The 12,371-nt window shown below is 32.9% G+C and overlaps 2 protein-coding genes across 12 annotated transcripts in view; one reads left to right on the top strand and one right to left on the bottom strand.

The window, feature by feature from the left end:
• Nucleotides 1–8,293, bottom strand: part of LOC137827077 (pentatricopeptide repeat-containing protein At4g04790, mitochondrial) — a 35,342-nt gene extending 27,049 nt beyond the window's left edge. For 3 of the 11 annotated variants that reach the window (XR_011083718.2, XM_068633316.2, XM_090297193.1), the window contains exons 1-6: nt 7,907–8,268; nt 7,607–7,660; nt 6,838–7,461; nt 5,549–5,728; nt 2,771–2,835; nt 421–447 (exon numbers count right to left, since the gene is read on the bottom strand). Coding sequence is in view for 7 of the 11 variants with exons in the window: in XM_068633316.2 (XP_068489417.1) it covers nt 421–447; nt 2,771–2,835; nt 5,549–5,728; nt 6,838–7,461; nt 7,607–7,660; nt 7,907–8,087 (1,131 nt within the window). In the remaining 4 variants the exon portion in view is untranslated. Of the gene's footprint in view, nt 1–327; nt 448–2,739; nt 2,836–5,548; nt 5,729–6,837; nt 7,462–7,606; nt 7,661–7,906 lie in introns of those variants that run through there. The other 8 variants (XM_068633462.2, XM_090297194.1, XM_068633542.2 and 5 more) reach the window with 8 other exon arrangements.
• A 1,311-nt stretch (nt 8,294–9,604) lies between these two features.
• On the top strand, nt 9,605–10,498 carry LOC137826999 (protein NDR1). The gene has a single exon (XM_068633210.2). The coding sequence runs from the start codon at nt 9,714–9,716 to the stop codon at nt 10,338–10,340; it is 627 nt and encodes a 208-aa protein (XP_068489311.1). The 5' UTR covers nt 9,605–9,713; the 3' UTR covers nt 10,341–10,498.
• The last annotated feature ends 1,873 nt before the right edge of the window (nt 10,499–12,371 follow it).

The raw sequence follows: 12,371 nt of genomic DNA, 5'->3' as shown, positions 1-12,371 counted from the left end.
GGATGCCAAATTGATTTTGAATTTCACATGAGAAACTATGGAATATAGAAAAAACATCAAAATGAATTTCCATTAAGAATAACTAAGTACATCTAGAAAAACCATTAATCAAACTAAATAAGTAATTAAAAACCAAGGTTGAATTGACAATACTAGGACACAAATATCTGCATGAACCAAATCAAAAAGGGGATGAAGCACTTTTACTAACTCGAGGACCATAGTTACGATGAGTGTGTTTACCTAACTACAAGGACTCACATTGAAAAGACAAATGGTAAGGAAAACTTGAAATCATAAGATGCATTTTGGCAATACTAGGATAACCTAAGTGTTGATGCTGAGGGGCTTGAGAAGCAATGCAAATACAAGAAACCGATTGTGATAAATAGTATAATCTTCAAGACTAGGATGTCCTACTCCAATCATTTGCCTGAGATGTTGATCCTGTACACAAACAAAATTTTGGTCACAGGTGAGTTTGCTAATGGAGATTAAATTAACAAGACAACCAAAAATATAAAATACAAAATCTAAGGTAAGATTAGGAATTTGAGGAATGCCATGAACTTTTATTTGAGAGCCTTATGTTATGGTAACAAAGGGTAAAAAATCCAAAAAAAGATAGATGAGTCAAGGGACTTATTATCAAACACATGATCCGATGCACCAAGGTCAAGAATCCCAGGTCCAAGGGAAGAGGACTAGGAAACAAAGGCTAAGGGATTACCAGATTGAGCAACGTCAGCGACAAGTTGTGTATGTTGCATGGTTGCCTTGTATTGAAGATACTCATTATAGGCATCAATAGAAATTGAAACCTCAGCAGATGCTTTACGAGAAACGACATGAGCAATATTAGTGGTATTGGGTTGTTGTCATGCCTTTGTACAACAATCTGCCTCAATATGGCCATATTGTTGACAATAGTTGTAATGAGGATGTCGACCACGATAACTAGTCCATCGACCCAGTTAGAAAAGTTGGGGTAAAAGGTAGATGGATTTATTGAAAGGTCAAGAGACTACCCAAACGTGTGAGGAACCAAGAGGCAAAGTAATATTCGTAAACATTGTCATAAAAATGGAACAACAATATTGAATATTTGATTGCGGACAGATTCAAACTCGAGGAAGTCTAGCCAATGCAAGAACCATAAAAACTTTCCACGTTGTTCAGCATACTTGTTTGCATCATTAGTGAAAGGCATAAGGGCATCATAATCAACAATTAAGCTATCGAGCTTACCAAGATAGGTTTGCATATCATGCTCTTCAAGCTTTATAGAAATAAGGTCAATGACAACATTGTAAAGACAATGAACATCATTGGAATAAAGTCACTTGGCTTTGTTCCATACCTCATAACAAGTAGTAAAAACTTGATATTGGGGATACAATTTTCCATCAATAGAGAACCAGAAAATTCTACATAAAGAGGCATCAATTTGCTTCCATCAGGCTTGATCAATGCCAGGAATATGTTTGGCTTGTTTGGTCAAGTGGTTGCCACGACCTTGACCCTAGAACCACTACTAAACAGTAGTTGCTCAAGATCTGGAGTTGCTTGCTAAGGTAAGCTTTTCACATGGAATCAACAGAACAATGTAGAAGTCACTGCAGAAGTAATATTTAAGTGTGTTGTCAAAAGCCATGGAATAGTTGTGTACTCTACGCTCTTTGTTCTTTACTTTATTTATGTCAATGCGAAGCCATAAATGGCTAAACACCTAGTTAGAGGTTGATGTAACACTCGAATCATGTACTTGCCCCAACTTTTGCAACAGTTGAGGTCATGTTGAACATGAATGTCGCACCAAAGCTCACCAGCAATATCAGGCAGCCAATGTGGCCCATGCCACCACTTCTACTTCAGATATCACAATGTATCATGAGCTTCTCAAACTTCAAGCAACCAATCAACATGCATCTATTTCAGCTGTTGTGACCCAATCTAGTAATCTTCTAGCTTTAGTTCATCAATTCTCCTATTGGACCTTGGATGCTCAATTTTGAGGTCTCGGATGTGAAACATGTGAAAGGTCCAAATACCCTCACGTAATGGTTTGTAAGGGTATTTTGGGGTTTTAGGTTTTAAGCTATATTTTATATAACACATTGTCAACACGTTTCATTGTCACCACTCTCTCCTCACCACAAGCCTCCTTCTCCAACAACCACCTCTCTAATGCAGTCTTTTTTCTTTTTTCTTATTCAGTCCTTTGTCTTACACTTGCCTTTATCTTAGTTTTTGGTTTTTTAATTTCTTATTTAGTATCTATTTTTTTATATCAGATTTTTATTCAGTTATTTGAAAAAAATGTTGTTTACTTATTCGATCTTTTTATTAAGTTCTGAGTTCTGCTTGTCTTTCTCTCAGTTTCTAATTTTTTAATGTCTTATTTAGTTTCTGATTTTGTTATGTTCTGCTGCCATTTTCATTTTTAATTGAAGTAATGATTTTTTTATTAAGTGTCTTATTTTCTTATTGAGCTTTCGATTAGTATTATTAAGAATTAGAGAATTATAAATTGATAATTTAGGTTTTATATTTGCTTTTACTTAATTATTTAATATATATATATATAATATTAGAATAGCGGTCATCCCGCTATCCCACTTTTGGGGCCAGCAGTTCGACTCTGATATCCGGGAATGACAAATATGGTTCTAGGATAGAAGAAAACTTGTTGGCAGGCAAAAGCGCATCAAAGTATAACATAGCATCAAGGACATTTACCATAGCATTCATGACATGAGAAGTTCCTCACCGCTAAATTTGGAATGCTAACAGCATAACTAACAATGAAGTTTGAAATATTATCTGCATCACAATCTGCATCACAAAAGAATCCATCATGAAAATCCTAAATTTTACATGCCACAAACTTAAAGAGGAAGATAATACTTGATCCTTCCGTAGGAGAACAGATTTTCACCATCCATTCACATTCCAAATAAATATGGGCAAAGTATTAGAAGAACATAAATTAGTACATATGCAACTTCAACAAAGCTTCAAGAAAATATATATCTATATATACACACAATAGATCTCTACCTTAAAGAACAATACATTATGAATTAAGAAAATTAAAGCCATGTTTTTTTTCTAAAGCTTCAATAATTTGCAAAGTGAAACTTGTTTATGAATATATGTGTACTTGTATATTAACCCTTACTAGCCCAAAAACATTAGGACTACAATTTTAAACTAATTTCAATTTCTACAATTCTAAATAAAATTATGTTGTAAATAGCATATTGTTAACGTAAAAGATATTCTCAATATCTCCATAGTACTTAAAAAAAAATCTTCAGAATCTTCCTATTCATTTCAACATATTTTTATTTCCATTTTAAAAAGGTTTTGGTTATTATAAGCACTGATGATGAGGATGTAATTGATATGATTGATATCAATAAAATAATTATTTATTTCTAACATAGTTCAAGTTGGTACCAGAGCTTTGTTTCCATTGCCTAGTTAACCGCCATTCTTAACCATCATCGTTGAGGTTAGCGGTGGGCGAGAAAAGTATGCGTAACTTGCTACCACCACACACAGGGTCTTTGGGACCTCTTTAGCACCAATGGCAACGTCTCATTTGACTCTGATTTGGTTGTTTCCAAATAGGCCTTTTTCTGGTTAAGAGTTGAATCTTTATTATTTTTTAGTAGTGTGTTTTTCAATGTTTAGTATGAAAGCTTTCAAAGAGGAAAATAATCATTTGAAAACAATGATTAAATCAATGACTAAACTCTCTAGATTGTATACCCTACCCAGAAAGATAAGAAAGGTAAGAGTACATATAATACTAATGAACCTTTTTCTCAAGGTGTTTGGATTCTTGATTGAAGAGCAACTGATCACATAACTCCTTTTTCGAAGCTCTCCAATTCATATGTCAAAATGACCAGAGAACAACTTCTTACAGTTGCAAATGGTGATAGTATAACCATATGCGGATTTGGCAATATAACTTTAGAATCATCTATTGTATTAAAGTTGCAAGTTGCAATCTTTGTCTTTTGATTGATGTCAATTAGGTAAGCATATTTATAGTTCCTTTTCCAATTACACTATTAGTTGGGCTTTGTCCCCTTTTTGTTATTGTAGTCCATTCAGATGTTTGGGGTCCCAGTTCTATTTTTCAATCTTCTTTTCACGAAATCAAAAATCAATTTGGTGTCCCAATTTGAACTTTGCAAAGTGATAATGTGTTAGGTTCCCAAACAGAAAACCCAGAATCCCTCCCAAACACAACAAGAAGAAAGAAAACTCTGTTTTATTACAGTGCAGAACAGAACACCCAAAAGGGTTACAAAGGAGAATAGCTCCTTTCACACAGGTTTAATCCTGTCAACTTCTTACAACAATTCAGATCCCCTTCCCCACAGCAGGTTGGTCTTTATTTAAAGACCCCCTCACCACAACTAACTAACCCAACAACTAACTAAGCCGCTCAACCCTTATTTTTAAATTTCCTTCTATGATACACCCTCCAAGTGCTGTCTTTATTTTCCTGCCTAACATAATGCATGTGAGTATTTGTTTACTCAATTTCAGACATTTATAGCATCTCATAGTGTGTTGCATAAAATATATTGTACTCATACACCCCAAAAAAACAAGAAAAACAAATATCTACTTGAGACCCCACCTGTACTCTTTTTAACCTCTAGTTTTAGTATATTTGTCGAAGATAACCTTGTCCCTTTGAAAAGCAAGAAACATAATGTTTTAGCTAGGTTCAGCACAGAGGCAGATTAACCAATTGTTGTAGCCAATTAGGAGCTTATATATGACTCAAACAATTGCTTCAAGAACAACAGTTTGGGGAGGTTATACAATTATCACTTCTATGTGATAATCATGTTGTCATGCATCTAACTTCAAATCCAGTACTACATGAAAAGATAAGGCATATTAAAGTTGATTATCATACTGGGAAAGAAAAAGTCATCTCCAAGGAAATGTTTACTAGCTCTATCAATTCCCACAATCAACTAGCAAACATATTCGCTAAGTCACCAGGTGGTCCTCAAACTATCTACATATGTAACAAGCTTAGTGCATATGACCTATATCCTCTATCTACATATGTAACAAGCTAAGTGTATATGACCTACATCCTCCTGATTAAGGGGGAATGTTAAAATCTTGTAGATATGTTAGAATTCTACATATATAGTAACTAATGATATTAGTATCAATTAGATTGATTCTATAATTTTGTTATTAGTCTAAATAAGGCAACTAAATATTCTACAATCATGTTCTCTCCTCAATAAATTGAATAGCTCTGTTGTAGTTTAAAACACAAAATTCTTCATATGTAATCTCGGTTTCTATCTTTTCAACACTATATCATAATGATAATTTTACAAACCAAACACATCAAATATCTAAATCCCAAGAAAAACACAGTTGTAATATAAAGTGGAACACATATATATACCTAAGGTCTTATCTAATAAACAAAAGAGTGCACCACGTCTAATTCCATCTCCAAAGATGTTTAAAGAAAATAAGATCATAATCATACCACGTGCTCTCAAATCCAAAAGTATATCCTCTGCAACAGATTCCAGCTGGAGCCTGCCTAATGATTGGAATATATTTTCAATAGATTCTGCTGATAAAAGCTTGATGATGTCTATATTCTTCACCACATCCAAAAGCTGCATCTTCCGATCACTTTCACAAAGAGCCATCAAGTAACTTACTGCAACAGCAATTGATTTTAGCTGAGTTTTGTCTACCACGTGAAACAAAAATGTTATACAAAAATGTTGCTTGGACTTGGACATAAAAATACAGAACAAGATGAATTGTTTTGCATACACTGATTTTCAAATAACTATGCTTAGCACAGTCACTTCTATTATTAGGAAGCTGGAGGCCAGCAACATATTTCGAATACAATTTAGTGCAAATTCAGTTTTCTTACTGTGTTTCTAACATGGTATGAATTAAGAAAAATACCATTGATTGTAGCACAGGCATAAACATCCATTTCCAAAGCAGTTATCATTTAAAGTGTGTCACTTAGTATTCCCTGGTAGCAAGAACAAGAATATGTCTTATAGAAGGTGTCATTGTGGTCCCTACTACCCTTATTGGTTTAGAGGATGGAAATAAGTTGGTCTTGTTTAATTTAGGGGATTTGGAGGATAATTAATTTTGAAATCGGTGGAACCCCTATACTATTTTTAACTTATTTGCATTCATCTCTTTATATTTTCTCTATTTCTCTTCAACCAAATACCATTAACTTCTATTTTATTTCTTACACATTTCCACTCATCCTTTTTATATTTGTTGAAATACTGACCTATTAAAAGATATTATTGACTAACAAGGAGATATTATTAATCTATGCAATTGTAATGTGATAACAAGTCAGCCATGAACATTGCCTATAAACTGGTAATAATAGGACCAAACATTGAAATTGACAAGTATTTCATCAAAATTAATCTTGACAGAGGCCTTGTGGTTACAATCCATGTCCCTAAGGAACTTCAAATAGCAGATATTTTCACTAAACTGTCTCCTCATAAAAGATTCCAATAATGAGAAATAGTTGGTAAGATGTTTCCCAATCAAATTATATCATATCTCTCTATTAAATATAATCAAATCATATATCCGTACCATAATCAAAGCATATCTCAAACAATTTCCATCCATCCTATTTCTCTTCTCTCGATCAACCAGAGCATAAATGAAAAAAAATAAAGCAACTTACAAATTTCTTACAAGTTGCTTTTAAAATCCTGTACTGAATGTTCAAAATTAGACAAAACAAATCATTAAAATTGATTGACCAACCTCGTAAGGCAGAAGTGTCTTCTCTATCATCGACTGTAATAAACTCACAAATGTCCCGGATCATTTCTTCATTGTCAACTCTTAACCACAGCAACATTTCATAGTAACCCAATCGTGAAGCTGAACCAGGATTCTCAGCTTTGATAATATCAGAGAAAAGTTGAAATTCTTGAACCAAACCCATATCAATTATATACCGAAGAAGTGGATCATATGTTTGCTCTTCAAGTGGAAATCCACAATCCCTCATTAATTTGAAAAGGTGAAAAGCCTTACTCATTTCACTTAGAGCAATGTATTCATCATCAGTCACCCTAGCCTTCTGTACGCACATTCTTATCAGTGTATTGTACTCCTTGACGCCTGTTTTTCGACCCAAGTGACCCAACACATTAACTGTGTTTGTTGTTCCTAGTTTATCTGCACAGAATTTAATTAACCTGTTGAAACGGACATCACCTGAGTATTTAAAAATCCACTTAAGCTTCCGCTCACGCCCTAGCTCCTTTCGTTTGCCCGATAATTTACCATGAGGCATGTCTGGTATCCATGGTATTTCTACCACACTTTTCCATTTTTCTTCGTGATCGACCTCATCATAACCAGACCCCTTGTCCTGTTTAGCTGCAAAAGAAAAAAACAGCACATGCCCAACATTGACACAAAACAAAAACATGAGCAAAAGGCCATTTCAATTCTCTAGGTAACCACGTCACCCGAAGTAAAACACAAGACATGTACTCTGTCAGTAATTTCAACAAACACTTACAGCACAGTATAGCAGAGAGTTGAGCAGTTTTCCCATCTTCGTCGACCAAATCCCCTGCACCAAAACGTTGAAAAAACAACACCATTAGAACCCAAATACCCCAACAACACACCAAAGTAACCCCAAGAAACAAAACAAGTGAAACAAAAGCATTCGCTAGCACAAAGCCCAATATTTTTTTTTTCAAACTCGTTTAGTTCAAATAAACACAAAACTCATTAACGCAATACGACTCCTCTATGAGACTTAAAATAGATGAAAACATGGGTAGGCATAAAAATTAAAACTTGAGAAGGGTACCTCGGGAAGAGTTACGAGGAAGGTCGAACTCTGAGGAGTGTTGCAGTTCAGAACCAAAACCCACTTCGAATTCAGGAGAAGATTTTCTAAAGGTTTCAACTTTGGTGTCGAGGTTGCGGGTTAACCGAGAGCGGAAGAGGGCGCTGAGAGTGCATAGGTTTCTTACGGTGGGGGCGCGCATCTAAGCTCTGCAACAAGGTAGAAAAATACGAGTTTGGGTGCTTAGCTTTTGTTGCAGAATTGTTAGTTTCGTTCGTTCTAAAAATGCGTTTTGTGTTGCTGTGCAAGCTGAAGTGGGAACCCAACCACTGCATACATGGCGAACATGAACACAGAATAACAAAATGTTGTAACCGAGGGTGTCGGACTAGTGAAAGAAAGAAAATCAAAATAAAAAGGACACTAAATAAATAAATAAAAGCAACAAAATTAACAAATAATTACTTAATGATTAATAATATTAACATTTTAATTGTGTATGTCTTTAACTTTTAACTTAAAGTACAAATACACACTATTAAAATAAGTTACAAAATTACGTATTTTTCTTTAAAAATATAAAAGTATAATTTTTTAAAAATATATTTATCAAACAAGAATTACAACTATCACATTTTAAGAATATTTTTTATATGATTGACTACATAATGATACTTATAGCATAAATCACATGTTATTGTTAGATTTTGTTAGATTGAATGAAAAGAAAAAACAATATTCTATAAATTTAGAATGTCATGGGTGTATGGACAATAAGTGATTTTAATATTTCAGATTATATAGTTATTTTCTATACTCCACGTATATTATTATATGAAGGAATCTTAAACACTACTTCACTTATCGAACAAAACCTACAACTAATTCAAGATTATAGGTCTCTCTTGTTATCAAACTTTCAAGTTGGCTTACAATTTTCTAAATCTAACTTTTATTTGAAAAATGATACCGTTGTTATTGGAAATCGAGATCTGGAAGTGTGTTACGGATTTATCAATCCATAATTGAATCATTTTTTTTTTCGAATGAGGGTGTTTTCCATAAGCAAATTTTGCATAAATTATTGATTTTCGGATTGCTGAATCTGGAAGCCTAATTTTGTTATGGATTGATGGATTTAGAATATTTTTTTTTTAATTATGGATTTCTAAATCCATAATGCATATGTCTGTTACGAATTGGTGAATCTTGAATACTTTTTTTGAACGATGGATTTTTAAATGTGAAATACATATTTTGAATTACGGATTGGTAGATCTGAAATTTTACTCAAGTATCAATATGAAATTTTTCCATATTCCATAATCCAGAATGCAAAAAAAATAAATACAGTTCAAGTGCATTTTAGGGTTCTTAAAAAACAATAGAAAGAGTTTGGTCTTTGCATAACATTGTGGGTGCAGGAAAAAAATTAAAAGTACATGAAGAACTACCATCAGTAAACCCTAAACCATAGTAATTTAAAATAAACTTGTTAAAATTTAATAATATCGACAACAAGAAAACTGAATAAAATTAAATCGCAGAAATTGAATTAAAAAATATAAAAAAAAAATAACATTCCATAAAAAAAAATGAAAAATAATTATACGAGAATTTAAAACTTATTTGAAAAATGTAATATTTGAATTAGTGAAAAGGAAGAATAATTGAAGATGAAGGTGGAAGACATTCGAAGAGGGGCAGAAGAGAAAAGAATTTCAAACAGCAACACTCCATCATCGATTCCAACCAGCATCTCAGTACATCACCACTGCCCATAAAACTCTCTTCTTCTTTTTCTTCTTCTTCTTCACCAGTCACGTGCATGGCACCTGCACGCCCCGACTGCTGCGCGTGCTGCCTCGCCACCCTCTTCTCCCTGGGTTTCTCAGCGCTCTTCCTCTGGCTCAGTCTCCGCACTCAACCTCCCCAATGCTCCCTCCAATCCCTCTCTCTCCTCACCCAAAACGACACCATCGTCTTCCAACTCTCCCTTAAAAACGACAACAAGGACAAGGGCGTCAAATACGGCGCCGTTCTAGTCACCTTCGCGCTCTTCCTCGACAACACCACCACGCGCCCTCTCACCAACGCCACGCTCCTACCATTCTACCAGGGCCGCGAAAAAACCGCGCGCAAGTGGGGTTCCGCCGTGGCGCCGCACTTAGCACGACTCAACCGCACGGCGGCGGTGAAAAACGGGAATGTGTTTCTGCGTGTGGAGTTCGCGACTAGGGTGAAGTACAAGGTGTGGCTGGCGTTTTACATTAAGCGGCACCGTTTGGCCGGAGGGGCTAATGTTGAGGTTAATGCTAGCTCCGGGGAGAAGGTCGAGCCTAAAGAGATTAGGCTCGGGGACGTTCCTCCAAGGCTCGGGTCCGGAGCTGCGGTGGTTCGGAGTTGGTATGTGGCGGTTGTTGGAGTTCTTGTCACCGGCTTCTTTCTCACTTGAGTTGACCATTGACTATTGAGTGGGTTTTTTAATTATTATTACTATTATTATTGATTGTTGGTTTAATATTTTTTTTCCTATCATTATTTTTTACATTATGAAGAATTCTCATCATCTCACCTTTTGAAAATGAATGAATATAATTTCTTTGAAATTAATATTGACGATCCTATAAAAATAACAAATATAGAACAAATTATAAATGTTAGAAGAAGTAATATAATTTTAATATACTTTTTATGGTTTCTATTATACTACATTATCTAATATCTGTTTTTTTCTTTTACACAAGAGTTTTTAATAAGGCTTCATTTTATTATATATTATTTATCTTTTTAATTTAAAAATATTTATTTATTATAAAATATTTTTAAAACAAAAAGTTATTTTAATGTAAAAGGATATTTTCTTTATTTTTCTTATTCTGGATCTTATATAATTGTTATGTCAACATATTATAAGAACTAAATATTCAACTTTCAACATGTTTTTTTATAAATAAAGAATAATTATGAATAACCAATATTATATGTGCCCATTTAATAATGTAACCTTTTTATTAAAAATTACATATAAAATAAGATAAACATTAAGAAATTACAAATAATTTTATAAAAATAAAAAAAAAATGTATTTATTTTCTTAATCTATATGCTGCAAACTTAAAGGAAATAAAAAAGGAGTGAAAAAGACTATGGTAAATAAAATTATTAGTTTTAACAGCTGGTTACATACTAATAAGAAAATGGGGAGAAACATTTTGAATTTGTGCATATGAAGTTATTAATTGTTGCATACACATTATATTGATCTTCCTTATGCCTCTGTCATTTAAGTCTCTACATATTTGCTTCAAAACTTTCTATATCTTTTCATACTGCTTTAATATTTAAACTATTTTATCTTCTTGTTTATTTTGATTAATTCAAAACTTATAATATCCATTACCATACAATAATGGAAGATTGTTAATAATGATCTAATAATAGTCTAAACCTATTAGATTTTTTTTATTGGATAGTTTTGACGTTAACAATATGAATAAAAAATAAATTAAATTTTGTATTAATTAATTGCTTAGGAATAATCCGACATGTGTTTTATGAAGTTGAAGTATAATTTATGTTATTCGAACCTCTTACATTGAAATGCAAAACAGTATAAGTAAGTTGATATATGCATTAATCTTGTAACACGAAGCGTAATAGTTTTAACAAAAAAACTTTGTTATACAAAAAAATCAAATATATTTGGTAATATTTTATTTATATGAATTAATCATAATCATTGTAAACAACTCAACACACTATTTTTATATAATGAAACATATGATTCCGAATAATATTCATAAATCTCTTTAATATATATATATATAACTCAACTAATAACATGAGAAATACAAAATCAAATATATTACTACAAGAAAATTATTAAATAACAATTAATTAAAAATAAAAAATCATTAATCATTATATATGAACTAAACTAGATACTATTTTAATAAACTACACTCCCTTTTATCCAAGTTGACAACAAACTTGTCTCGAACTATAAAGATATGTCTCACTTTAAACAAGTGGTATGGAGAACAACTATTACACATACGAAAGTGACACATTATCCATTACAGAAATAACAATTAAAAAAAGGTGGTCAAAGTTATTGTAAATCTTGGTACCTAAAATCAAGATAAATTTAATTCTTTTTGTAGTTTGCTTGCATTTTGTGGGCAGATGGATCTTTCATAAGATGAAAAATATATACAAAAGCATACACAATGAAGATGTAGTACATACCTTTTGTTGGTGAAAGATAAATGTGTTTAATGAACTATTGTTGCACCTCCTAAATCTTCAATGACTAGTTTGAAAAACCATGACCATGAGTTCTTGTTCTCAATTTCAACTACAACATATTCCAATGAGAGCATTTAGTCATTAGGGTCCCTTCCTAGTGTCGTGAACAGTTCTCCTTCATAATAGCCTTTTAAGAAACACCCATCTGAACCAATGATGAGCCTACATGCCAAAA

This window comes from Phaseolus vulgaris, chromosome 11 (assembly GCF_051622355.1).
Source record: "Phaseolus vulgaris cultivar YP4 chromosome 11, ASM5162235v1, whole genome shotgun sequence".
Lineage (NCBI taxonomy): Eukaryota > Viridiplantae > Streptophyta > Magnoliopsida > Fabales > Fabaceae > Phaseolus > Phaseolus vulgaris.
The sequence above is the reverse complement of the archived record's forward strand: the minus strand, read 5'-3'. Positions and strand labels throughout refer to the sequence as shown.

Bases quoted from the DNA above. Each gene is read 5' to 3' on its own strand.
- LOC137826999 (XM_068633210.2), top strand. From the start codon at position 9,714: ATGGCACCTGCACGCCCCGACTGCTGCGCGTGCTGCCTCGCCACCCTC.